At 51.6% G+C, this 26,389-nt stretch overlaps 2 protein-coding genes across 2 annotated transcripts in view; one reads left to right on the top strand and one right to left on the bottom strand.

The window, feature by feature from the left end:
- The window catches only part of SH3RF2 (SH3 domain containing ring finger 2), a 46,971-nt gene extending 43,754 nt beyond the window's left edge, over nt 1-3,217 (bottom strand). The window contains exon 1 of the mRNA XM_075103032.1: nt 2,688-3,217. Coding sequence (XP_074959133.1) covers nt 2,688-3,059 — 372 coding nt within the window. The 5' untranslated portion in view covers nt 3,060-3,217. The remainder of the gene's footprint in view (nt 1-2,687) is intronic.
- Nucleotides 3,218-18,383: 15,166 nt separating this feature from the next.
- Nucleotides 18,384-25,651, top strand: GRXCR2 (glutaredoxin and cysteine rich domain containing 2). Its single transcript, XM_075103025.1, has 3 exons — nt 18,384-19,272; nt 21,854-22,069; nt 23,901-25,651. The coding sequence occupies exons 1-3, from the start codon at nt 18,934-18,936 to the stop codon at nt 24,132-24,134; spliced, it is 789 nt and encodes a 262-aa protein (XP_074959126.1). The 5' UTR covers nt 18,384-18,933; the 3' UTR covers nt 24,135-25,651.
- Nucleotides 25,652-26,389: the final 738 nt, after the last annotated feature.

The following is a 26,389-nucleotide window of genomic DNA, read 5'->3' as shown; positions in this document are numbered from 1 at the left end:
CATGGAGTAAAGGAAGTTTATTTATAGAATGGCTTTTTTGGTAAAAAGAAAACATGTCCTGTATCCTGCTTTTGGTGGCGTATCTGGCTGCAGTGCAGCATGGTGCAGGTTAATTTTATTTGCTTTGTAGCATGAAGTGGTGTAGAGCATTAGCGGTAATTAGCAGTCTGGGCAGATGGGGCAGTCTTTCTTCGGAGAGCACACGACCTTCCACATGCAAATGAACACTGCATTTAAGAGTAGCCAGGAAGGCGACTGTGGTGGAGCAGGATTGTGCAATAGCTGTTCTCCCTCTGATTCCGGACAAAAAGCCTCTGCTCAGAGGTTCAGATCGTTTGGAAGCCTCTGTTCGTCCAGATTACTTGAGATGAATACCCTGAAAGTCAAGCACTCCACGGTGTAGGGAGGGAACAAGTCATCTTTATTGCTGCCTTGTTCCTCTGCACCACACAGGCACTTCCAAATGAGTCCTCGCTACTGCTGGGTGAAGAGGGGCTGTTACAGGGTGCCAGTTCAGGGGAGGGTCTATATGCATTAATGTCGCACGAGAGCAGCTAAAGTAACCTGTGGTCCCATCTGCGTGTATTGAAAACCACCAAAACCAAAACGTGACTAATACCTTGCATACTTCACCTTGCAGCTGAGGATTCCAGAGTGTTTTATAATTAACTAACTAATTAAATCTAAGAGCATTTCGGTGTAGCATGTTTTATATCCCTTCACCAGAGAGGCATAGGAAGGACAGAGTGCTACCTCGGTGCTGCGCCCCAGCGCTGCGGGGAGCTGGTCGGCGGCCACAGCCCTTGCGCTCACTACTTCTGCCAGTTCCCCGTAGTTTGGTCTTAAAATGCTTTTGGGAGCTGCAAACTGATGGATATTGCTATTATATAAGATCAAGTTTCCAGCTGTCTTAAGAACAACTAAAAGAAATGTGAAACAGGTGAGAGAAGGAGAACAGATGAGTGTATTTGAGCTTTTATTATCTGGGGCTGAGAGAGTCCAGTTGGGGAAACTACAAACTTGTTTTCAGCTGAAAAGCCATCCACAGTGACGGTGCCTGAAAGCTGGCACCGTCTGATGGTTCGTACCTGGCAGGAACGGCATCAGCAACTCCCCTGGAGAGCCGGTTCGCAGCGAGGGGCCTCGCTGGCAGTGGTTCTGCTCTCGCAGGAGCTGGCAGCCCCGCCGCCGAGCGGGGCCACCGGCAGCGGAGGCAGCCGAGCCGAACGGGTCGCTGTGGAGGGGCTGGCTGGAGCCCAAGGGCCGTGCTTGCCCCCAGCCCGCTCTGCTGTCCCACCCGGCCACCGCCCACCTGCGGGCTGCTGCGGGCGGGAGACCGCTCCCGGGCTGCACTGCGTCGCCCGCCGCCCCTACTGCCCCAGCACCACCAGCACATCGCTCGGCGCCTTTGGGCTACGTTTCATCTAAGCTAAAGCATAATTTCTGGCCACAGAGATGCACGCGGGAGAGGTGGATGGCCTCTTCCAGGGCGGCTCTCTCGCATCGCCCGCCCTGCCCAGGCGCTGCCTCCGCGCCGGGGCATGCCTGCCTGCCTGGACAAGCTGTGGGCCAGGCAGGGCTCCCAGGAAAGGGACTCACTCCCAGGGCCACACTGCCACGCTTTCCAGCGGGAAAACTGAGAGAGGAGCTCCCGAGAGAGATCTGGTTTTGTGTGTGATCCATCCAAGATGACTTATCGACACCACAGAGGTTCCCTGGGATACGTGCACCAGCTGGTACCCCCAGGACACGGGGGTCCTCTCCAGCTCCACAGCAATACCCACACGTATGTACCCCTACCGCACGCAGGTGAGAAAACCTGTCCTGTGTCTGCCTGGAGGTTTATAGCTCTGCGATTCTGAAAAATGCTCTGAGATTTAACAGCCATTTGAGTCAAGCTTTTGAATGTTGAGAAAAGGTTTGTAGAGACATTGTAAAGAATAGTTCAGGTGGGAGAAATGAAAATCGGGGAATATAACACGGGAAAGGTGAAGCCACACGTCAGACTCTACCCCAAATTCTGTCTGAGCAAAGCTCCTTTAACAGGTCTAATATCATGTCCTCATTATTTAAGAAAAGCTTTTGTACTGTTAACAAAAACAACAGAAACAACTTAGAATTTTAAAATTAGCCTAGTAAATCATCCCTAGATAAAGTTAATAAGTAAGTTGAGTTTAATGTTTTTCATTAGCGAACCTCAAAGTATTTTGCCAGGGACAAAAGCATCATTACGCGCTCTCCTTTTCCAATGGCTTGGGAAACTGAGGTGCAGCGATGGGAAATATCTTTCTCAACCTCTAACAGTTACAGCTTTGCAACTACTAATTTAATTGCTATCAGTCAAAAATCAGCATATTGCCCAAAAGTCGAAGCGCCTGAAATTTCCCTCCCCCAAAAGTCAGGAAGCACCTGAAAACTCCTAGGGAGAACAGCTGCTGTGAAGTTTTTGTAAGGAGAAGGACAAGCTGGTTTTGTCTCAGCCTGGGAGTTAATGCAGTTACCGTTGTGATGACCTTGAAATAGTCAAATATCACACGGAAGCAGCAGCCAGATTTGCAAACAAAATGATCTCTCTTACTTCAGACATTTCTGCAGTACTGCTAACAGGAAAGTTTCATAGCTCTTGGCACACAAGAATAAAGCCTTCTATGCTGAGGGACAGAGTAAAGAACGTGGACCCTCCTTACCCCTTCCATGTGGATCCTGGGATTTGTCGCCAGCCGGTGCTGATGAAGCTGCAGCCCCCTGGGGACTCTCCTGATGGAGGCAGGGGAGGACAGGAGTCCTGACCTCTGGATTGACCCAAACCTGGTAACGTTCGGTCCACACCTGACTCCATCCAGGAGGCGAATGAGGAGCAGGTTGGAGGGCAGCTGCTCGATGCTGCAGAGGACGAGGGTCCTGCACTCGGGGCACCTGAGCTCCTTCTGGGATTTCAGGATTCTCTGCAGACAGGGCTTGCAGAAAGTGTGCTGGCAAGGTAGCACCTTTGCTGTGGCATCGAGCTTTTCAAAGCACACAGGACACTCCAACAGGTCAAGGAGAGCTAAATCATCCATCTTCAGTGCAGAGCTCCGTCACGAGCGGAGCTGGAGCCATCCACACGCCACATCCACCGGAGCGGGCTGAGACGCCTTCCTGCGCCCGCGAGAACCGCACCAAAATCCTGGGCTCAGACAGCTATCCTGCACGGAGGGAGAGGGAGGAGGGAAAAAGAGCAGAACTTGACTGCCGGAGTATGTAATACATCCCACCTACATTGCAAAGCAGTGCCTCACCAGCCAATTTGCAAATGTATACTTTGCGCTCCCATCCAAGTTTGAAGTGAGTCACTTGTGACTCAGTACGAGCGAGGGGACGGCGTCCGGGCTGACGCCAGGGGCAGGAGCCCCAGGCCACGCTCGCTGGGCAGACAGATCCCGTAGCTCCAACGGGGCGAGCTGGCTCCCCGCCGCCGGCCAGGGCAGCGCTGGCTGCAGCAGGACAGGCATGCTCAGCCTTGTTCGCGCTCTAGGCAAAGCTGTCTTTAATGCTCCCCGGTCTGAGGATCGTAACTGACACGACAGTAAAAAATTTACCAGCTCAGGAGATAAGAGTCCCCGATAAACATCAGACTGGACCTGTTTACTCTCGGCTCTGTCTGAAAGCAGCCGCTCGCTGCACGCATCCCTTGCACACCTACACGCCGCCTTGTTTTTCAGATCGGTCCCAATTAAGCTCGCTCTCTACGCGTTCTGACAGCAGTTCTATAAAAAGTGCTTCAAACACAAACACTCTCCGGAGGTACCTGGCAGAGACGCGAGGCGCTCCACAGTGCCATCCTCGCCCGGTTTGGCTGCCTCAGCCCTCTGAAGCAACCCAAGACGATTATTCCTCCCACAGCCTGAAGTCACTCAACCTGTTCAGCTCCACCGGCGCTGCACGCTGGCTGAGTCTGAAGCCCACACCACGTCGGGGCTCAAGCCCAGACTTGCGGCAGCCACGCGGCCCCGCAGCGCAGACGGGACGCCCCGCGCCCACCGCCTGCTGGATGGGCCGACGGGAGCCTTCACGCGGGGAGCCGGCGTGGTGGGCACCATGTGCCAGACCCGACCCGGCCTCGGCTTTCTGCGCCCATCGCTCAAAGCGGGGAGCGACCGCTCCAGCTGCTCATTCCTATGGATGGCGCGACTCAGCAGCAACCGTGGGACAGGAGGGGAAAAGGAAAAGCGTGTGTTTGTTAGCAGGGCCAGGGCTGACTCCTGACACCTTCAGCGCCGTCACCACGGGCTCCAGCAGCTCCTGTTCCTGCTCCTGGGCTGGCGGGGCGGTGGTTCTGCGCTGGGGTGGGGTGGGCACCACCGGGTGCCGAGCGTGGCCAGCTGCCGCCGCTGCTCCCCGCAGGAGCCGAGCCCCGCAACAGCACGGCGTCGTTTGTCACGGGCACCTTCTCACACGCCACTGGAAGGCCAGGGGGCATTTAATGGTAGCTGTAATGTGCGTTCACTTTATCGAGCGAATCCCTATCGCGAGGCCTGCCTCGCTTGCACATACTGATGTGTTGCCTACCGAGAGCAGCAGATGTAGGGAAGACCCAAGATATTGTTCCGTACAACCCCTGCCATATCTCAGTCGTGTGTTTACAACCTACAAGTAGCACGAATATTAGAGGAGAAGGCTAAACCTGAAGAAATGATTTCTACTCGGTCCTCTCACAGGTAGTGCCATCAGCCTGCGCATACGTCCCTTCCATTTTTTCAGGAGTACGGAGTGGAAATGGTTAATGTGTTTTTTCAAAAGTTCTGGCCCCCAGATCATGATTTTGTCAAAACAAAGATTTTCCTTTTTCTTTCTTTTTTTTTTTTTTTTTTTAAATTGTGGCCATTTCGCTAAATTAAAATGTTGACAAACGTCTTCAGGATAATGCAAGAAACCGGTGACCTCACTCTGTTTCATCTCAAGTTTCCTTTTACTTTGGTATTTCTTTGTAGTCTGTCATATGTTGATTTGTGCTTGGCTGACTGAGTGCACACTTTTTAATGAATGATGTTGCAAATAACATCATCTCATCTACTGGTGTTTTTAAATGCAATGCATGACATAAACTATATTGAAAACAAAGGTTTTGAAGGTTGTTTTTCTTTTTTACATATTCTTCCGTATTTGTGCTCTGTGATTAACACTCATCTTGTATTTTCATCTGATTAGAAAGGAAACAGGATTATGAAATGTCTTGCAGTGGGCAAGTCGTGGAAATGAAGCTGACTGGCTGATGCTGGCACTCCAGTTCATGCTCATCTCCGACCGGATCTGGTTGGTGAGTACTTCTTCAATTTTCCCTAAACTTTAAGGCCAGTCTGCTTTAGTTGTACTACCGAAACAACGGGAGGGACCGAAGCGCTGCTGGGGAGGCGCGCGTGCATTTTCAGCTCACTCTTCCCGGTGAATTCCCGAGGGAGATCACGGCTGCAGCCCGGGTGCCCAGCCGCCTCGTGCGGTGCCGAGCGCATGCGGGGGTCCGGGGGGGTGTGGGGGGTCCGGCGAGCTCTGCGCCTGCCGAGCGGCCAGTCCAAGGCAGCAGGCACTCGCTGGCTCCCCGGGGGGCTGGGTCTCACCCTCTCCAGTGCCAGCTGTGGCTGTGGGAAGCGTGCCGCGCTGCATCTCTTGGCAGTGCCACCAGGGGCTAAAGCTCTGGGCAAGCTTCCCCCCCGGAGCTGACAGCGATTCCAGCCCCTCTCCTGCCTGCCTGGGGCACACAGGCTGCGGATTGTCATGGCAGGGACAGGGACTTTTTTCCAGCCAGGAGTTTCTAAATTGCCTCGTACAGCAAAGCCAGGCTCTGATCTTGATTGCAGTCTCTGGGTTCTGCTGCAATATAAAAGCTGATGATGCTAACACTTAGCATTTATATAACACTTTAAATCTTCAAAGCACTTTCCAAATGCTAATTCATCTGTGGAACGCCCCTTGGGCTAAGCATCACCCCCACATTACATGGAGAGAACCAGGACATGAGGCCACACAGCATATCAATGTCCAATTTGGGATCAGGGTGTGAGGCTTTCCTGGTTCTCCACTTAACATTCAGACCATCCCATTGAACTTTATTATCTGCCACCGCCTCTCCCTTGCAATGCGTCTCCGTAATTGGGGTTAAAAAATAAAGGCAGAGCTAGAAAGCTGCTAGTCCTTCCCTTTCATTTGAAAAGTCTCTGATGCTGATGTTGTAATTAACTCCAGGCTGGATGCAGCGGGGGGCCTGGCTGGAGGACGCTGCAGAGGGCTCCTGCCCGGGCACAGTCACATCGCCTGCCACCGTCCTGCTCCCACGGGTCTGCCGGAGCCCTCTTCGGCTTACCAGTGGAGGGATGCCTTGTACCGAAGGGATGAAACCGCTGAAATACGTACTGCTAGAGTCTTTTAATCACAGTGCTTTATTGTGAAGCTGGAAACTGGGAAACAGCATTTGTCCTGCTCTGGTGTGCCCGGCCTCGCTTCGGCGCCGAGTGGCTGCGCACACGCGCCTGCCCAGGGAGCCGCGTCCTTTGGCTTCCCCCCTCCGAAGTCGACTCAGAAGAGAGCTGAGATGGATCCCAAGCCAAACAGCGAATACACTTTGTCCCTGTCATCCCGCGGGAGCTGTGCTGTCCAGTGAGCGCTTCCCCCAACGCCGGGGACAGCTGAGCACGCCCAGCCTTGCAGGAGCTCGTCCACGCGCTCCTCTGAGGAGAAGGCTTGGTGCCATCGGCACGCAACGCACGATCGGACACAGACCCTGAGACTCCTGAGAGCACGGAGGGTTTACAGCGGCGCTTCTTTCTGCTGATTCTTGAGGCTTGGCGAGATGCGTGAGGATTGTTTTCTCCAGGCTGCCATGGCAAGTGCCTTGTGAGAGCCTCAGTCTCTCCCACCACCTCGTTCCAAACCCTTCTCCACTTGGATTCTCTGGGAGAAAAATCAGACAGATTCCTGTGTTTAGCAGAGCACGTGCAGCTCCTCCTCCCGCTTTGACCACCAGCTCGTGGCTGTGAGTTTCCAACACATAAAGACACTCGTGAAAAAAAAGTATTGCCTTTTACCAGCTTTGAATTTCACATATTTTAACATTGTCGGCTATTGCCAGTTCTGGTGGTTATGAGACACTAACACATAAACAAGCTTTGCATTTAATACCTTTAGATCACAAAGAACTCCATGAAGTTGGATATAATTACTCCTGTTTAAAGAGGGGGAAAAACAGAGGTGGGGTGATTCTTCAAGGTCATAAATGCAATCAGTGGCAGAGTGGCGAAGGGAGCCTACATCAGATAACCTCTGCGATCAGCTCTGCCTCACTTATGGCCTGACATACTGGGATGCATCCTTTACAATATGAAAACTAATTTCCTCGCTCTTCCTATGGCTGCCTGGGCAGAATTACCAGAAGATGGGGCGTTACAAGAAATGGAAAACTCATTTCACACATATTATACAGCCCCTATATTGAAGGTCAATGAAACATGGGAAAACTACTCATGAAAACCCTGCTGTGGCAAAGCAAACACTTGGTCCATACAGCCAAAGTAATTTTTCAGTGTCTGCTCTGTCAAACCAAACAGGTTTCCTTTGGCCCACCAGAAGGATGACTCTCACAGAGCCCTGGGACCTTTAGCCTTCTGGCTGAAGCTGTGGAGAGGTCAGAGCCTCTGTGGCTCCACTGCTCCGGGGCAGTCGCGCCGGTGGGACCGCTGCACCTGCGCGACGCCGTGCCCTGCAGGCTGGCTGCACTGGAGGCGGCTCTCCAGCAGGACCGGCATCCCGCGCTGGTCTGCGCTCCCGAGAAGGCCCCTTGGCAGCGGTGGTGGGGCGGCTCTTGTTTCTGGGTCCCTCTGGGGTCCCCACTTGAAATGACAGTGGGGAATGGCGTGAGCAAGTGAGAGGAGCTTCCCTCCGTTACCCCTCGCCTCGTGTGCTCTGGAGCTGGCCTCCTTGCCCTGCCCTTCACCCCACCACGCAACCCAGTGCCTGGGCAGCCGACCCCGTGGGTGTCAGGAACCCCGTGCCCTCCCCGAGCTCCGCAGCGGCGCTGGGCTGCGGTTAAACGCTACAGCACTGTCATGGACAGGGAGCGGGTGCGCTAGGAGAGGGCACGGGCACGGCAGCGCTTCCAGGGGGGCTATGAAACGCCTCTGCTACTCTGCATCTCACGAGTGGATGCCACACGCCTCCTCCTCCGGGGAAGAGGGACCTTTCAGGCTGTTTTTAGCTCCTGGAGGGCAGGGAGAGGGGGTGCCACTTACAAGCTGCTACAAATTATAGATCTGAAGCTAGCAGCTTGTCCTCCTACCCACCCACAGACACAGCGCCCCGTGTTGCCACCGAAGGAGGGCGAATGGCAGGTCCTGCCTGTGCCTCCGGACCCCGGGGGCCTGGAAGGGGAGCGATGCTCCCCCCCGGCTCGGGGTGGCTGGCTCGGCCACTCAGCTCCCCTGCGGACAGCACGCCATCGCCACGGCAAGCGGCTCCGCGCAGCTGCAGCGGTGGGTTTTGTACACATGGTCTAATGCTAATTTAGAGACGCCGGCAGATTTAGTAAATACATTGCGTTTGCTTGAAGACATAATTAGGCCAGCGTGAGTCTGCAGGGATGTGCACAGCACAGGGACCTGCAGCCAGCGCAGCAAAAGCCTCCCTAACATTTCCCATCAAAGCAACCCCTGGTCCCCTCTGCTACGTCCCGGTCGGGCAGGCGGCCAGCGGCTGCTGCTCTCCGCTCCTCACCCTCTGCAAGGGCACACAACAGGGACAAACCCCCCAGCAGCTGGATATTAAGTCTTTCTTTCACCTTTTTCCCCTCCGAGAGGTATGCATCAGCTGGCGGATAAGAGCCAAACACGGAGAAGCTGTCCACACTTACGTAAGAGTGGTTTAGAGAGCTGTTTATTAATCTTAAGGAGAGTCAAATGCTGTATTTGCCCATAACAGCCTTGGACAGTTTTTGCTGTTGGGTAACATGAAGGCTTCAGCTGATCCTGAAGCAGCTGGAGCAGAGCGGTGCCTACCCAGAAATAGAGAAGTATTTTTAAACAAACTTTATTCACTGATTTTCCTTAAGACAGATTGTTATGTTGTTTGATGTGTCATTAGGAGTAGCCAGCGGCGGAGCCGGGCCGAGCAGCAGCGAGCGGATGGGCACCATCCTGCCTGTGCCCGGGGAGGTCACCCGGACCACTGCCTCCTCCTCCTCCTCCTCCTCCTCCTCCTCCTGCTGCCACCTGGTCTCCTCACCGAGGGCTGCGGTGGCAGCCCGAGAGGGGAATGGAGTTGATTCAAGCTGACACCAGGTTTGTGAGATTTTGGGCCAGACCCAGAACAGGCTTTGGCACCTCCGAGTCAGCAGCTGCGAGGTCTGAGCTCGGGCACTGGGTCCTGAGCAGGTGCAGCTGGGAGGTGCCGGGGTGACACCGCCACCCCTCCCGAGGACAGACGCCCCGAGCGCCGTCTGCTCGGGCGATGGCACTTCAGCAGGAGGCGACACGAGCCGTGCGAAGGTTGCTGCATGGTGGGGTGTTGGGGTTTCCTCCTGGGGAGGGGAGGGCACTGGGCAGCCCCTGCTCAGGAAACCGCAGTTCAGACGTTACGCTGCCTGCGCGACCGTGGCCCCCCCAGCAGACACGGCCCTGGCGTCAAAGGCGGGCTGAAGGGTCGCCGCTGCCGGCCCCTGCTCCATGCTCCTGCCACGGCTTTGTCTCTGCCTTCTCGTACATTCGTCCTTTTTTCCCTACAGTGCAGTGAAGAACCTCAGAACATCAAGCATTAAATCCCGCTTTACTGGGATTTGCCTGATAAGGGCTGAATCTGCAGGGATGCAATTTTCATTTCTTAAGACAAGAAGAAATAAGGGTGTCTAAGTAGCGATAGACCCGAGCACCACGCTAACAGGCCTTTGAAAGTCGCTTTGGGTGCTTCTCAGCTCTACTTCACACAGCTCTGACCACAGAAAATGTTAGGCTTCAGTTACCTAATTAAACACAGATGCAAATAACAAGACTGCTTGCAATGATACATCACCTTTTAGTGTTCCCAGGTGCTTCTGGCCAGCAGCGAGTGCCACAGCCCAGGGCAGGGCCCACAGCTCAGCTAGTGAAGCAAGCCAGGCTATAAATCCTGGTGCTCTGAAAGCTCCAGCTCCAGGCATGGAGGGGATGGCTGTGATACAGGAGGTGGAAGCATGGAGGGGGTAAGTCTTTAACAGACTGCTGCAAATGTACCTCTGCTTTATAGCATTAAGGAGCAATTGGTTCAACTATTTGCTGCTTCTTTGTTTGATCATGTAGTGATTTGGGGGCCAGCGGTTTCAGTTTGCTTCTCTAACAGCTCCTGCTGGCAGAGAGGTGCTCCTCAAGGAAGGTCTGGAGAGCGGGGTCCAGGCTGCTCGTGAGCCCAGCGGAGAACATAGCGGGAAGGCACAGGGGGGTCGGAGCCCTTGTGGTAGAGCTGCTCCGTGCTGGCAGACCGGTTTGCACGTCTGCAGGTACGTGGGAGCTGTATCGCAGCCACGGCGTAGACCAGCGCTCCTTAGGCGCTCGCCTCCGACGCGAGGCGGTGTTTGTCCACGAGCCGCCCGTTCCCTTCGGCGGCCCCTCTCCCCGGCTGCAGCCGCCCTGCGTTTCTGGGGGCACTTGCCTTTGTGCCACCTTCGTGCTGTGGCCGTCGTTGCCGCTCTGTTCGCTACCCAGCGCACACATGTTCTCAACTCCAGTTTCAGGCTGCGCTGCTTTGCCTCGGTAGGTAAAACTCATCCCTTGGGAATTTCCCTCTTTGAAGCGCTTTTTCCTGGTTTTTGTTTCTGTGTGACTTCAAGATTTTTATGCTTACTTAGGACTCTTACCTGCCCGTGTAAGAGTCTTTAGGGCTGAGGTGGGTGCTAAGTAAGCTGGCTTTCATCAGGGAGCCTGCACGCTGCTCCTGGAGGTGCTGGGCGTCCTCCACTCCCACTGACTTCAGCCTCCAGGAATGCATGGCAGGCCCTGCCTTGCATGTGAGGCGAGACAGCAAAAGGAGACCTTCTTGGCTTGGTTTCCTAGAAAAATGGAGTTTTATGACCTCGCAGTGTGTGTGAAGGCGTGTATGTGTAGCTCTGTGTCTGTCTGTGTGCCCTCATAACTTGTGAATCCAGTTCAGCAGAGAGCAAAAGCACCCAGAATTTTAAATATCCCGTGACTTCTGTGAAAACAGGTGGCTGAGCACAAAAGAAGGAAACCCTGTTAGCCCTTTCATGAAGGGCGATGATGCAGTGTGACTTCACACCTCATATCAAATCTAATTAGATGCTCATGACTCCCCAAAGGAGAGAGATGTTAAATGTGCTCCAAACAAGAAAGGATGTTTGCATCTTAGCAGACATCAGAGAATCCAACCATGAGCTAAATCCATATGAAATCAAGCTTTTTTTAGCTGCTATATGCATAAATCTACTAGTTTTTGCCACAAAACCAATGGCTTCGTTTCTGCTGCGTCCCAGTCCCCCAGCCTATATGGGTGTGGCAACAGATTCCCCCCCCCCTTTGTAACAAGAGGTTTGGATGCAGGATGAGATGCTTAAGAAACCCCACGGTTGGGGGGTGCTCACCAAGGGCTGCTGGTGAGCCATCCGCACCTGATTGCCAATTGATGCTCGTGCTCGTTGGCGAGGGGATAGGCTCCTCAGGGGAGAGGCTAGCTCTCCTCAGCAGCTCGGAGGGAGAGGACCCAGCACGGAGGAGAGCGGGAGCCCTGGTGCTGCACCCACCAACCCCGCCAGGAGCTGTGGGAGCCGGGGGTGTGCTCTGGCTGCCAGGGAAATGCCTGCTCCAGCTCCCTGGAATTTCAGCAGGATCTGTGCTTGCCCCTGTATTTCGCAGCAGGAACAAGTTGCCTGCTCAGTGCTTCAAGGATTTCTATGTAAATCTCTGGCAGAGGATGGAGATGGCCGTGGGCTTCAGCGATGCTTGGTGCGGGTCAGGCTGCTTACCACCACCACATGGAGGCCTTATCACCTTTACCATCACCACACCAGTGCCTCCTAATCTGAACATCAGAGCTTATACTCGCGTCCAAGGTTGAGCAAATCTTGAGATGTTTTCTGTGGTTTTGAAATTGTGCTGTTTGGGTAATTCGTTTTGGTGCTGCTTGCGCTGGTACCGCCCATTTCAGCTCATCTGCGTTGCTCTTTTGTGCCTATTTTCTGCTAATGATATTAAACAAATTCACTGCTATGAATATCTGTGTGAACAGAGAGTAGTGAACAGACCCTTTTGAGCAGGAGGCTGGATTAGATACCTCCTGAGGTCACTTCCACCCCAATTATGTGGTGATCCTGAATCAAATATTGAACGTTACATAGCTAGCACTGAGCACCACGCGACCTCGTGTTCAGCCAGATCTGCGTGGGGCAACTCGTGTTTAGAAAACCCTTTGGACTTCTTAAATTGTTCATTTAAAAAATGATGTGAAATTTTATGTCAGATAAAATATCAGAAATGTTATGAGCTGCTTGCAGAGATAAATGGGAGAGAGTAAGAAGCAGGCCTTTGCCTGTCTCATCTCATGTAGATTGGTTTGTAAGGCCCCCAGTATAAAACAGTCTCAGCTAAGACTTTGTTGATGCTGCAGAGTAGGAAAATACAGAGCAGTAATTTGCAGAATACTTTCATTTACTAAGGTATACTTCTAGCCGCAGATACCAGTATCTCCCGACGCTGTGGGTAAGCAGAGACACAAGGCTATGGCCTTGCAGACCTCGTGTCCATACCCCACATCTCTGCCTCCATCCTCCCACAGTCCCTCAGGTTTTGTGCTGCGTTCCAGTCCCCTCCCCAGGACTCTACTGCCTGGGGACGAAACGATGCAGCCTGGTGCACCGTGCCGCTGCTGGCGGTGATGGTGACTCTTCAACCAACTGATCTAGAGGCAAAAACCTGGGTCTGAGGAGGGCTCTGGGCAACTGTTTCAAGTGCGGACCTTGTCTGATCAAAGTGGTGATCCAGCATGGGCACTGGAAAGCCGTTTAGCACTTAAAATGAAAAGATGGTGATCTCGCTCAACAGGCAGCGCATTGCATTACTCCTCTTACATGGGAACGCAGGGCTTTATTTCTGAAATGCAGTTAAGGTACACCAAAAGGGACAATTCTTTTCTGCCGCATATAAGAGGACTGGTCTGGTCCTGTCCTTTTTGCCACCCTTCCCCAGAACTGCTGTACTTTGCTGTTACTAAAGTTTCTTCAATACAAACACATGTGTCATGATAGTGCTTCACGAGAAGAGAATGGTGAAATATGAGTCTTTAAATCAATGGCACGCTGCCATTTACTGGAATGGAAGCCTGGTTAGAGCAGGCTTGTGTTTCACCACTTCTTCAGCTAGAAATACAGAAGGGTGGTTGACAGGCTTAAGTGAAATAAGGGGAGCCAGCAATGGCAAAGGCCCCCAGCTCGTGCGCTTTGAGACTGTGCACTGGACAAATGCAGTACGTGCTTGTCCCAGTCCCAGTCTAATCCCACGCGCTCTGCTGCGAGTTTTACTCTGCAGGTAAAGAAACAAGTGCTGCATTCAGGCAACAGACTCATCGATGTCTTCCTCAGGGTGGTGGGTGAAGTGGTCTGGTCTTAGTCATTCCCTTCACCGAGCATCTGCTGTGGCACTATCTATGGTACAAAATTCCTGTAACCAGTGTAACTTCCTAGGCATCTTACACCAGTGGTGCAGTGTCTTGCCCCGGGTGCAGACCAAGTTACCCGTACCTGTGTCCGGGCCAGCTGCTGTCAGCTGGGTCACCCATCCCGTCCTGTCGCATCTGGTCCTCCACAGGCTGGCCTCCCCAGCGAGGGAGTGTGGCTGGTGCACGACTCGCAGTCTGTGCTAGCTACAAGTTTGTTTAAAAGGGAAGTCTTTTCTTACTTTATTTCATGAGATCAGAAATATGAGGACTCGTGTCCGTCCCCGCCCAGGGCAAAGAGATGTCGAGATTGGCTCCTGGCAAGCCTGGTTGCATAAGGAGCTACTGTGGCCGTTCTGCCTGCTGGGTGGCAAATCCTCGTGGCTGGCAGGGTAAGGGGAGCGAGTCCTACGGAGCGGACGCTGTTATCGGGAAGCTGTACTCGCTCTGCTCAACAATATATGGAAAACCATCATTTTGTAACGAATGATGAAAACCAAGCGCAGGCTGTCGTCCAGGCGGAGCCGTGACCGTGCTGCTTGCAAACGTCCTTCTGCGAATCCCAGGCCCTGCTCTTTGTCACAAAGTGCACTGGGGAAACGTCCCGGTTTGCTGGCATCGTGCCGTGATCAACCCTCCTGCCGGCGGCGGCTCGAGCCTCCCTGGCTTGCCGCGGGCAGCGTGGCTGCAACGAGCAACGCGTCCAGCGCCTCAGCTGGGGCGGTGGGAGAGGAGCGGGTCCCTGCGAGGCAGGGATGGCACCGACCCCGCAGCCGCCGGCAGAGGAGGACCGACCTGTTCCCCGGGCACAGAAATGCACCGAAACCTCCTGATGGCGATTCTGCAGCTTGGAGGAAAATGGGAAAAGATGGAAGGGAGCCTGAAAACTGGACTGAAGAGCAAACGTGTGAACAACTTCTGAAGAGTTAAAAACTGTCTCTGGCTTGGACAAACCCCCTGTTCCTGTGCTGGGGCTCTGACTCTGATGCTCCTTAGGTTGTTTGTTTTTCTGCTTCCACAGTGACTTGTCTCAATGCCTCACCCATTAGCTAATGGGCTTGCTAAACCCAGCAGCCCGAAGGCTGAGAGGGGATAGGATCGTGCTCTCTAAATATGTCAGGAAGCAAAAACTATCAACAGGGAAGAACTGTTAAACTGAAGGATGGTACTGGCACAAGCACAGTTGAGTGCCAGTTGGCTGCTAATAGATTTAGGCTGGAAACCAGAGTATTGCTAATCATGCAAGGAATTAGCATCTGTAAGAGCCTTTCAGATAAAGCAGCAAGGGCCAAACGTCAGGGTGCTCCCGGCTGCTGAATTAGCTTATGGAAGGGGTGATGCAGTACTGTGGCATGGCGAGCTGGGAGCCCAGCGCGGCGCAGACTCCAGTCCTTGGGGGGTTCGGTAACCCACCCCAGAAGGGACAGCTGGTGCAAGCCCTGCCTGTGCTGTGGGGCGCTCTGCGTTCCCCTCTCACAAGGGTCAGGCTGGCCCCTGTGCAGGGAAACACAGAGGAACAGCAGAAAGAGGGAAGTTTCCCCTCTTGCTAGCAGTCAGTTATGGTTGGCGTGGCATACCTGGTAGTTAGTCACGCGCACCACCACGCTTTCTGCGGTAACGCCACTATCTTCTCCGACATTAAGTCTTGCAAGTAGTAACTTCTTCCCTTCTTTCTCTTCATGTGTCTAAGGACGTGTCTAAATGCTGGTGAGCTTTTCCTAGCACATATCCAAAATGTAACCTCTCCCTCAGGTTAGCAGCAAGCAGCTCTGTGACCCCATGCAGAATCCTTTAGCTCCTGCTTTTACGTGCTGGCCTCTTCAGCACACGCAGAGCCTGCTCCAACTCCTTCAAATTATCAGGTGAAATTATCATCTTGACCTGCTGATCTGAACCTTTCTGCTTGCCACTCCCGCACTGAAGCAAGTTTAACGCTCGTGTCCTTGCTTCCAAGTTCCTACCTTGCTCCTTTGCTTCCTCCATATCTGACCTGCCCTCTTACCCATGACCTCTAGCCTTTCTTTGTGGCCCCTAATGCTGGCTGAGGCCCCTTTTTTTGTCTCCTCTCCAGCAGTCACCCACAGACCTGGCTTTAAGGCGCTGAGTGTGCTCAGAATAATGTCAGCAGTGGGGCAGGACCGAAGCACTTGGGTACTGCGGCTGCTGAAACCACGACGCTCGTCGCCATCCCGATTCCTCGCCTACCCCGCGCTTTCATGGGGAGGAGGACTGTAGTGCTTGCTCTAAGGAAGCAAAGCACAACAAAACACCTTTCAGCAAAACTTGCAGGCGGAAACTTGCCTTCAAAGCATTACAGTCCAGTTCACTACAGCTTTTCTTCCCGTCCTACTTTGTACATACCCTACTTTGTTGCAATAGATCTAAGCCAACATGTTACGCTCCTTAGGGCAAGGACTGTCTCTCTTTGTTCTGCAAAGCCTCCAGCACGCTTCCAACAATCGCTTCATATTTCCTGACACGGGGTGGAGGGTGAAGAGAGGCCCCGCGCTTGAAAAAGAGATGTCATTAAAATGCAGTGGAAAAGAGTCTGAAGTAAAGCATAGCGCAGTGATGATCTACATCGTGAAACTTAATGATTTCACTGTTGAATGCAAAATTATTATTGTTGTATTTTTAGTAAGAGTTGTGCTAGCTGTGGGAAACAAACCCACGCTGACACGAGAGCAGCGTGAGCGCTGCTGCGCTGGCACCAAGCTCCTTACGGCCCGTCCATCCTTCACCCGGCGCTCGCCAGCTCTCGCCTGCGGCTGTGCCCCCAGCAAGCTGTAACGCCCCTCGGCGGGAGTGGGGCTAGCACAGCTTTGGAGCGGCCTCATCAAACACCACCAGGAAGGTCCCTCTTTGGGGTATTTAATGTGGGAAGATTGGCCCCGGTTGTTCGGAACTGCTATGAAACGCAGAAAGGCTGTTCAGAAATCTTTTATTTGCACGATTTATCTGCGCGGGGACATCAAAAGAAGCAGGTATATATCTGAGTGAGGGGTCCCTCTGCAGCAAGCCCCCACGGCAGCCTCTGCCTGCCGACCCGGGCTTACACGGGGCATGCGTGGCCGCAGGACTCGGCGCTTCTGCACGAGGCCGAGGCTCACCCTGGCTGCAGCCCCTGCGCCGGCAGCCGCGAGCTGTTGGCACAAACAGCAAATGCAGCTGGTGGTGCTGCAGAGGACGGGAGTGTTCCAACGTGAGAGTGACAGGGCTGGGGTAGGTTTGTTGCGTTTTGACAGCACCTGTAAGTAACTGTAAGGACAGGAAGTCGCTTTGCTCGTCTCGCAAGCGCAGATTGTGGCAGTGGTGCTCGCACTGTGTTCTCTCATTGCTGCTTTGAACTCCGTTTCCTGTTTGATTGTTCCCTTAATCAAAAGAAAATGAAATCCAATTAAGGTATCTTACAAAGCATGATTTGTGTCAAATTAAGACTGCTGCTGTACCTTTGGAAAGCCACTAACACTGAGGCCTGATTCACACAGGACTACAAGAGAAAGGGGTGGATCAAACTTCCCAAGTAAACGCAGTAAGAGGCGAGTTTGATTTATGCAAATCAAAGTTTTCATATAATGTGAGATCCTCCTGTTTGAGATTGGATGGGAGACCGACATGAGCATTATAATAGTGCTTTGGAAACGAAAAGGGCGTATCCGTAGCTGTATGTTTACCCAGGCATGCTCACGCATGTTCTCTCGGTGGAATACGCATCTTTTGCATGCGCTTATGGTGTGGCTTCCAGCAGAACCTGCAAGAGCAACGTCTGTCATGATAAAACCGCTTTCGGCACATGAAGACTGTTCTGGAAGGTCTGTATTTGTACTAGTATGCAGCCTTCTAAACGGTTGTCCTAGCATTTTATGAACAAACTTTTAATAAACATAATAAATCAATCTATTCAGAATATTAAGCTTTAAAAGCACTCGTTTTGAATTAAAAGAAGATAGCCTTGGCAGGATGTAGGCAGAAAGCTTAGTTTAAGTCCCACTCAATGAAACTGCATTTAATAGTGGAAATTTACTGAAATCTTGGAACTCACAAGAAAGGTTTTAACTCCTGTTGTGGGCACTTGGTATAAGTAGGTATTAGGAGACGTAGGACAGCCGTTACTCCATTGATGCGCTTGGTACCAGGCATACTCCTCATTTCCTCCCCTGAAAGGACGGACGAGCCCGAAGAGCGCAGCTGGGGGTGGGCACAGTGACCGAGCCCCCGCTCCACCAGAGTGGCGAAGCACCCGCCAGTCGCGTATCGGTTTCAGGGCAGCCGGCGGGGATCTCTAACAGCGGGCTGCCATGGGGAGGTGACGTGGGTCACTGCTCGCTGCCCTCGGCACGGAGGTTTGCGCGCAAGTCGAGGCACCGAAGCCCCTCAGAGGCTGAGCGAGGCTGGCTGTAACCAGCACCTTGCAGAGCTGCTGCTGGGCAAAGCAGAGCCCAACGCTGGCATCTCTTCCTTTCCAGGGTCGCCTGCGGCCCCGTCCCCCGCTGCTCTGCAAACCTCTGCTTTTCCTTCTGGAAAAGAAAATGACCGAATCAGAATAGCTGCACTTTCTGTGCTCCCTGAGCACGTGAGGGACTGCAGAGGAGCAGAGGATGGGGCCTCCGGTGCCTCTCGGTAGGTGACTGCCTTTTAAAGATGAAAAGCAAACCCGGAACGGTCAAAAGGCCCTGAAAGTCCCCAAGAATTACAAACAGGGATTGAAAGCTAAAGAGAGAGAAAAATCTTAATTAGATCTCCACCAACCTGTAGAGGAACACATTTGGATTAAAATGAAATGGAGCTTTGTACTCTCAGGGTTTCAGCGCAAGAATGGAAGACGAATTATTCACATTTGCTGTTTGTGAAGCTGGATTGCTTTTTCTGTGAACTTGTCTTTTTACCTTCTCACCTTGTCAGAAAATTGTGAAAAGCTGCTGGGATGGTATATTTGGGGTAGTTCTTATCACGGCACATAGCAGAAACATTTCCATGGTTTCACAACACGGGCAGAGTTTGCTATTTAATCCTATCCTCCCCAAGTTAACTCCTTTCCTCTTGTGGTAAGCCAGCCTGTCCACCAACCTGCCTTGCATCTCACTACCATTGATATTTTCTCTTTGTGAAAATCTATCAATATTTAACACAGTGGTGTCAGTTTTGCTGTAAGATGAGAGGAACTACTAGAAACCTTGAATTATACATTGCCTGGCTGGGGGAACCTGGGGAGAGTTTTCTTTTGGACCCAAAGCTCTTGGAGTTGGTCTCCAGGACCTGCAGCTTGAAATCCTAATAATGGATGAGCAGCAGAAGAAACTCGCTCAGCGGCACGAGGGAAGGCCCCGCAAAGTGAGGTTCAAAATATCGTCCGCTTATAGTGGTAGAGTGCTAAAACAAGTCTATGAAGATGGGCAGGAGCTCGAGCCCCCGGCCAAAGAGCGCGCTCGGCATTTTCTCCGCCACAGCTTTGAGCCAGGGGACCATTTCTGTGGGGAAACGCCACAAAACAGGTTTTACTCGCCAGCCAAGCTGACTGCCCAGCGGATCAGCATATTCAAAGAGGACAACAAATACAGTCTCACCAGTAACTCTCCTCTCCTCAGTGACTACCAGGCAAGCGACAGTCATTGCAGGGTAAGTAATGTCCCAGCCTAGGGCTGTCAAACTGGAAACCAACCTCGGACTAAGCCATTTTTGGAGTAATATGGGAACGGGGGTCTCAAACTGTAACCGCATTCATTTAAAACTCAGCTTTGTCAGTCCAGGATTTTCAGAGTGATTTGAACTCTTCAGCCTTCAACCCACGAATTCTGCATTGTGCTTACTCTGCAAACAGCAGGAGCCGCGTTTTGCAGCAGCGCAGTCGGCAAGCGAACAGCATCTGCCAGCTGTGCTCCAGCTTCTCACCGGGTTGATTTGCATCTGTCCATTTGGTAGAATAAGATATAACATTTCCATATATATCAATATCTATACATAGTAATCCAAATGCATCTAAAGCAGTCAAATGTAAGGTGGATATTATCTTAATTGGTTATATTTAAAACATTAAAGTTGCATGACTTGAGCTAGCAAAAAGGTTAGTGCCCCTGGCAGCGTACCAGCGAGCCTCCGAGCGAGGCATCCGCGTCCCCTGGCAAGAAAGAATTACCCTTCGGCTACTTCGAAAATCCCAGTTTAGTTTCCCTGGGTATTTTGTTAACATATAATTAATACCAACGTTAAAGCGCCTCTTTAGTCCTAATAAAAAGCCAGTACCTGTGTACTATATGTTAAATTGATTAATACACAGGGATTATGTTCATTTTTTTTTTTACCCTGTCGAATTAGGTTTATGTTTCTTTTACTGCTATTTAGTTTTATCAAAACTAGACGTACCATCTAAACCATTCACACAACAACGACGGCGTATCGGCGCTATTGACAATGCAGCCATCTCACCTTGATACGCAAACTCTAAATGGAGTACGTTACATTGCCATAATCAGCAGGTTTGTAAAACTCGAGGTGAGTCTGCTCAGAGAAAAGGTGATAAAAAGAAAGACAGCGTGAGGAAAGCTGACTTGCTGCACCAGTATCGGGCCTTTTCCTAGGAGAGAGCTCCTTCAGCTCTCAACTGAATGACGAGCAGTTTGCGTCAGCAAACAAGCCAGCCCTCGCGCACCACCCCAGTCCTGCAGCGCCTGCGTGGTGGTGGTGCCCCAGCTGCTTGCAGAAAGGTCAAGAACTGAGCCTATCTCCAGAGAAAAGTGAGGTCACTCAAGTACACCAACCGCGGCGTTACAAAGAAGGTTGTGTTGCCATCCGTCGTGGTCTTTGGATAAATACAGAGTGTCACCCTGGCACTTACACAGCTAAAGAGACCGAAGTGCTTTAAAAAGTATAAAATGCTTTTTATGGCCTTGGCTTGAATACATTAAAAGTCTATTAATTCTTGGTGCTAATCAAAGTTGCATGTAGGAAACCCAGATGGCTGATATTTGACCTATATTTAGTTGATACACTGGGCATCTAGTTTAACTGAAAATATCAAACCACGATGAATCTCTCCTGCCTAAAGACAGAGCATTAATGTGATCTTATCCACGCCGTTAATTTGTTCTGCATTCTTGGGTAGCGCTCATCTCTCTTCCTAGCTTCCCCAACCATAAATACCTTGAGTAATCGTGCTACCTGGTACCAGTTCTGTTTTGTACCAACGTGCATTTGGTATTTGGAGTCACCACGTCTGGGTAGCGAATAGAAGGCTTTTAAAGCCTTCTGCAAACGGTAAGGGCTTGTGCTCCCCTGCCTCCCCCTCCATGCTCCTCTCCACAGAGGAGCAGGTGCCCAACTGCCAGGAGAGCCATCAGTACCTCACGCCAGCCGACGCGGCTCCGGCAGGGAATTTTCTTAGGAGAACATCTCCTTTTGCATCGCTTCCTGGCACAGATACTTACACAGAGCCAAATATGAAGAGTGTGTAAAACAATAGGCTATGGTAACTGCCACGTGATATGTAGGGCGAAGGGAAAAGGGACCAGGTAAGCGAAATGCTGCTTTCAGAGAAACGTTTGACCATACCAAATTAATCTTTAAAATCATTAGAAAAGAATACAGTATCAAGTGTCCCCACAGGTGGTTGTTTATACTGGCTCCTTGCTGTTAGGAGCACAATTTAGCATTAGATAATGAGAATTTTTTATCATCTGACCCTTTTGCCAGCATTAATAAATTACAAAGAAAAGCTTTCTTTTATATCTGAAGAAACACCATCAAAGGCTGCAGAATAGGTCACCATCATGGGGAATTTCTACTTCTGGCCAAAACCAGGGGAACGCCTCTCCACCCCCTCACCCCCCAAGTACTCAACCTTCAAAGAAATATGTAGGTCAATCCCCAGTGCAGAGGTTGCTTTCCCACACACGCCAACACCGCTGCTCTTAGAATTGTGCCGTTTTTCTTTCTTGCATGTGGGTTGGAATAAGCATTTACATCCCAGAAAGCTTTCCCCATCCAGAGCATGAGGCTCCTAAGATTTGACCCGAAGCCTCAGCCTGATCCCACAGCCCATTAGGGCTGCTCTGCTCAGGGTGGTGGCGGGGGGCTCGGCGGTGCTGCAGAGCCAGCCGAGCAGGCGGCCGGGCGGAGGGGATGTTACTCTGGAAGCGTGGGGATCATCAGTGTTTGCAGAGTGTATTTCTACAGGCGAAACTCTGATAAGATCCTTCTACAGGCTTCCCCAATTCTAGACTTTGGCAAGATCATCATCTACACTAATAACCTGAAAATCATCCGTGCACCAATGGACCAGAAAGAGCTCATGAGAAGAATCATCCAGACTGAGGGAATAAATGACTGGGCCTTCATACACCGAGACAGGAAAGAAAGATTTGCTGGTGGACATAAAAAAGATGTGGGAAAAAAGGTTGCCTGCAACCAGTACGTACAGGTAAGTGAAAATGGAAAGCGGTTTTTTTTCCCCTCGAAGACTTTTGGGTCTTATAGCCCTGGTCAGACCACTGAGTATTCCCACCCAAGCCCCATCTGTGTCTGTAGCTGGCACTTAACTAAATCTGGATTAAAAGCACCACTTTATTCCTCTTTCCACTTGGGAAATAACCAATCAACGCTGCACCGCAGCCTGTGCTCTGGGGACAGCTGTTCTGTTTCCAGATGCTCCTGTCTCCCACTCGATTCCCCCCCTGGAGATCACTGACGTTTATGTAGCTTGGCTTAGGTCCATCCTTCGTCAGCGTCTCCCAGTGGAATAAGAGCGGGCCGGAGTTTCTCCAGCCTGACAAGGCTAAACACAGCTGCTCTGTGGTTGAGACTGCCGGAGGCTAAAATTTTAATACCAGCTGAAATAAGACTGTGCCTTCCACTTGTTTTCTCACGGGTTAGTCTTTGTTGGTCAGAATCCCAATTAGTCTGACCATGATTCGATCCCACAAAACATAATGTTGTTGTGCAGGGCAAACACCAAGCATTAAAGTTCTGCAGATCTGAGACCGACCTGTGCTGAGTGCAGGTTACCTTGGTCCTTCTGCTGCCACGAGCCTTGCTCATGGCTCGCTTGCAGAGACCCCGTGGAAACCGAGAACAGCCCCGAGGAACTATGTAGGAGTTCTGGCTTTTGTCAGGTTTGAAATAAATTTAATTTTCAGAAAGAGGGCTTTAACATAAAAGCCAAGATTCATCCGTTCTACTGGCAGACACCCGAGTCATCCAAATATCACTTCTGGGCCTTGGGGGAAAATATGTCGAAAAGGACCTCCGTAAGGTAAGCGATTGCCTTTCTTTGGTCGCCCTCGCTGGAGGAGCACGCTTTGGAGAAGGACAACAGCTCCTGTGAGGCATTGCTCCAGAGATATTTGTTAACCTTGGAAGAACTCAGCAAAGTACTTTTGTTCTCCTCGATGTTTGGGAACGAAAAGTAAAACTTGAAGGTTCTAAAACTATGATTTTTTTTAAAGAATAATTTTGGACTTCCTATACACTGGTATTATGGACATTCACTTCAAGATGACCAAACCATAGGAAGGTTATCCTTCTGAGATGTTAATTAATTTGGACTACCAAATTCATAAGCAGGCACCAACATGAAGCGTACCTGGCACCAGCTCCCCTATCTCAGTTAAAACCTCGTTCCATAGTGCCACGTGAGGTAGAACTGCTGCACAGGAACGACGCAGGACTCTGAACCTGACATCAAAAGAAGGAACCTACGTCATGCTACGTTCTTCCTCATGCAGGCATTTAATCGTTTCTGGGCTCTGTGGAAGCACTGAATTTTGAGATGGGACTTGAAAGGAGCTGTCTGGCACCCTGGGAGAGAGTTGCAGGCACGCTTGAAAGAAGCTGTGCATGTCAGTGACGAGGGATCTGGCGGGGAGAGGGCGAGGAGAAATGCTGGAAGAAACAAAGCACAGCTCAAAACTGAGGATTCAGAGCCGGGAAGGTGGATGTGTTAAGAAATGACAGGAAGGTGGGTGGAGCTATTCAGACCCTTGCAGGAGGAGAAAGATGAATTTGAAAGTGTTGTGTTATGAGCCCAGCCACATTAACTTCTCATTTTCTGGAAGTACCCACAAGTTCTCCCCAAATATATGGGAGCCTTTTTCCTGAAGATCTTGCTGTAGAGAACTGAATATTTTTGGCAGAGTGGCATGTCAGGAGCACCAATTGCCACAAGACAGAATTTCCCTCTTTCAAGTACGTTACTGACTTTGGTGTCTGATATCCAGTAACAGAATTTTTTTTTCATGCTCTGTGTCTTTCAGGAAGGAGATGCTGAACACGGTTGTTCCCAGTGTCAAGGGTCAGGCTCTGCTCCTTGCTCACTGTGCCATGGAAGCAAGTTTTCGATGCTGGCAAACAGATTCAGAGAGTCCTACAGGGCGCTCCGATGTCCGGCTTGCAACGAAAGTGGCCTGCAGCCCTGCCAGATCTGCGCGCCCGGATCAGGACAGCCATCCCCACAGCAGGCTACGAGCACCACAGCAACATTTTGTTGAAAACTTTGAATTATTTTACCTTCGAGCAGCCTCGCTATGATGGCAAGTTTTTAAACGATGGGAAAGGCATGTTAAACATATGTCACTGTAAAAATGAACACCACAGCCCTGCTGCCAACTGTCCCTCTTGTCTGCTCCATACACCCCTCCGGCTTTTCAGTCAGCCCAGACCCCAGCTCTGCGGGGGTGACCCTATCCCCCCCACGCTAGGGGAAACGGCCAGCACTCCAAAGTTAAGCACCCGTGTAAATGTCTCTGGAGCTCAGCCTGGGTTTGCTGGCACCGTCCCTCCGTTAGGCATTTGGCGCCAGGCATGGCCAGGTCCCAGCCCACCAGGCGCTCCAGTAGCATCGTTAAAAGCAGCAGAAGCAGGTGTCGTTTGGGCGCGTCGGTAGCGTGTCAGCGTGTGGAGTCTGTCTGTACGACAACAGCAGAGCAGTGCCTCCCCTAGGTTTCAACTTGCTGAACGTTTTAAAATGGCACAGTCTTTTGTAGTTAACTCTGCATTTGCCCTGCCGTGTCACAAGCATTTCCCGAAGATTTCGCCGGTTCTTATATCTGCTTTAATGGACACAATGATTCCTTTGGGGTCTGATTTACGGGAAGAAATTGAAAACCCTTCCCAAACCTGCAGCCATAAAAAACGTACAATAATTTATTATTATAAATAGCAGTTATTAAGTTTTTAGCCTCCTTAGGAGGAAGTGCTGAACTAAAATTCCCCTGTACGATGCTCAGCACTTTTCAGGATCAGGCTGGTGGTGAGTCCTTTCTGTTGCTTAATATTAATCCCATGTTGTAATCTGCAGAAGGTAAACTCTAATTAGTTGAGGTGAAGCAATGATGTGGGATACTTTGCAGGCTGCCACTGGTGGCACAGAACACAGGGGCTTCAAGAGGTTGAGGCAAACGGGGGAAACACTACTCTTTCTCCCCCAGGTATTAACTTATTACATTTTATATTCACGAGTACTGTTAATGCAGTCTTAACTTGCGTATTACCTCTGAGATGCTGATGAGTTAAGAGGCTGCTCACATGTACTTCATGCTGAGGTTGCAAGCCCAGGCAGGGTAATTTATGGCCAAGTTTCTATTGTCCTATGGTAGGTTATAAGATTTCTCTGTAATACTTAAATGATTAGAAATAATGTTGTTTTAGCTCTTAGACCTCCATATGCCTCCTACTGAAATTGTTCAGTGGCTAGTGAGGGTTTATTTTTCAAAAGTAAGTGCATAAATCTGTAGCAGATACTTGACTGGCTTCATTTATTGTATCAGGATCTGCAGTACAAAAAATGTAGTCCTTGGGGTGTTCACTGAGGGCAGATGAGACCTCACAAATCAGACATTGTTGTCAAGCGGATCTCTTCCCTCAAATTTGACCTGTTTGATCTCAGGGTTTGTTGGGCTTGTTCAAAAGTTTGCCAGCTTAAGATAAGAACAAAGCAACCAGGAGAAATTGTTGCCCAATAGTTCAATGTTTACAATAAAACTAGATGCAAATATGCATTTATGAAATCAGTATTTATTGTTCTCGAGTAATTATGGTGTTTCCCAACCGCTGTTACTCCTCCTGGCCGCCTCAGCTGCTCCCATTCATCCCGACACGTCGCTGGGGCGATGCTCGCAGCGAGGAGCTCTGCTCTTCCCGTATTTAGCTGGGATTCTGGCGGGCGCCCGGCCCCGCTGGACCGGGAGCCACAGCGCCGGCCTGCGGGCAGCGCTAGGGCCGGGCGGCACCATCGCAGCCGGGTGCCTCGGCTCCCCCTGATTTAGATGCACTCATATTATTTTTTTTGTAATACACTGACTTGATTTACCCCACAAATGCTCTCGTTTTACCCGACAAAGACATCTGAGCTTTCCCAAAGCATCACAGCCAGGCTACAGCTGAGGCAGCGGGTCAGCGTAGCGCGTTGCTGCTCGTACTTCTGCCGCAGCCAGAGGCGCCCCGCCGGGCTCGGCCTGTGGCGCACGGCGGGGCGCGGAGGCTTGAGGCCGAGCGAGCGCGGCCCTCACGCTCAGGGCTGCCCTGCTCCAGCCCGCTCCCGCCCAGCGCCTGCGGCCGGGCCCCGGCCCGCTGTGAGGGGCCGGGGGCCGCGCTCCCGTCCGCCCGGCGCCGCACGGGGGGGGTGTGTGTGTGTGTGTGTGCGTGTCACCCAGCGCCGCCGGGGCCCTGCGCGGGGGCCCGGCCCGGCGCTGCCACCGCAGCCCGCGCAACGCCCGGCGGCCTCCCCCCGCCCGCCGCACAAGAT

This window comes from Phalacrocorax aristotelis, chromosome 8 (assembly GCF_949628215.1).
Source record: "Phalacrocorax aristotelis chromosome 8, bGulAri2.1, whole genome shotgun sequence".
Taxonomy (NCBI): domain Eukaryota; kingdom Metazoa; phylum Chordata; class Aves; order Suliformes; family Phalacrocoracidae; genus Phalacrocorax; species Phalacrocorax aristotelis.
This window is presented reverse-complemented; position numbering and strand designations above follow the sequence as displayed.

Coding starts and splice junctions, on each gene's coding strand:
- GRXCR2 (XM_075103025.1), top strand. CDS start 18,934: ATGGATGAGCAGCAGAAGAAACTCGCTCAGCGGCACGAGGGAAGGCCC. Junction 19,273..21,853: donor CAAGCGACAGTCATTGCAGG/GTAAGTAATGTC, acceptor ATCCTTCTACAG/GCTTCCCCAATTCTAGACTT. Junction 22,070..23,900: donor CCTGCAACCAGTACGTACAG/GTAAGTGAAAAT, acceptor TGTGTCTTTCAG/GAAGGAGATGCTGAACACGG.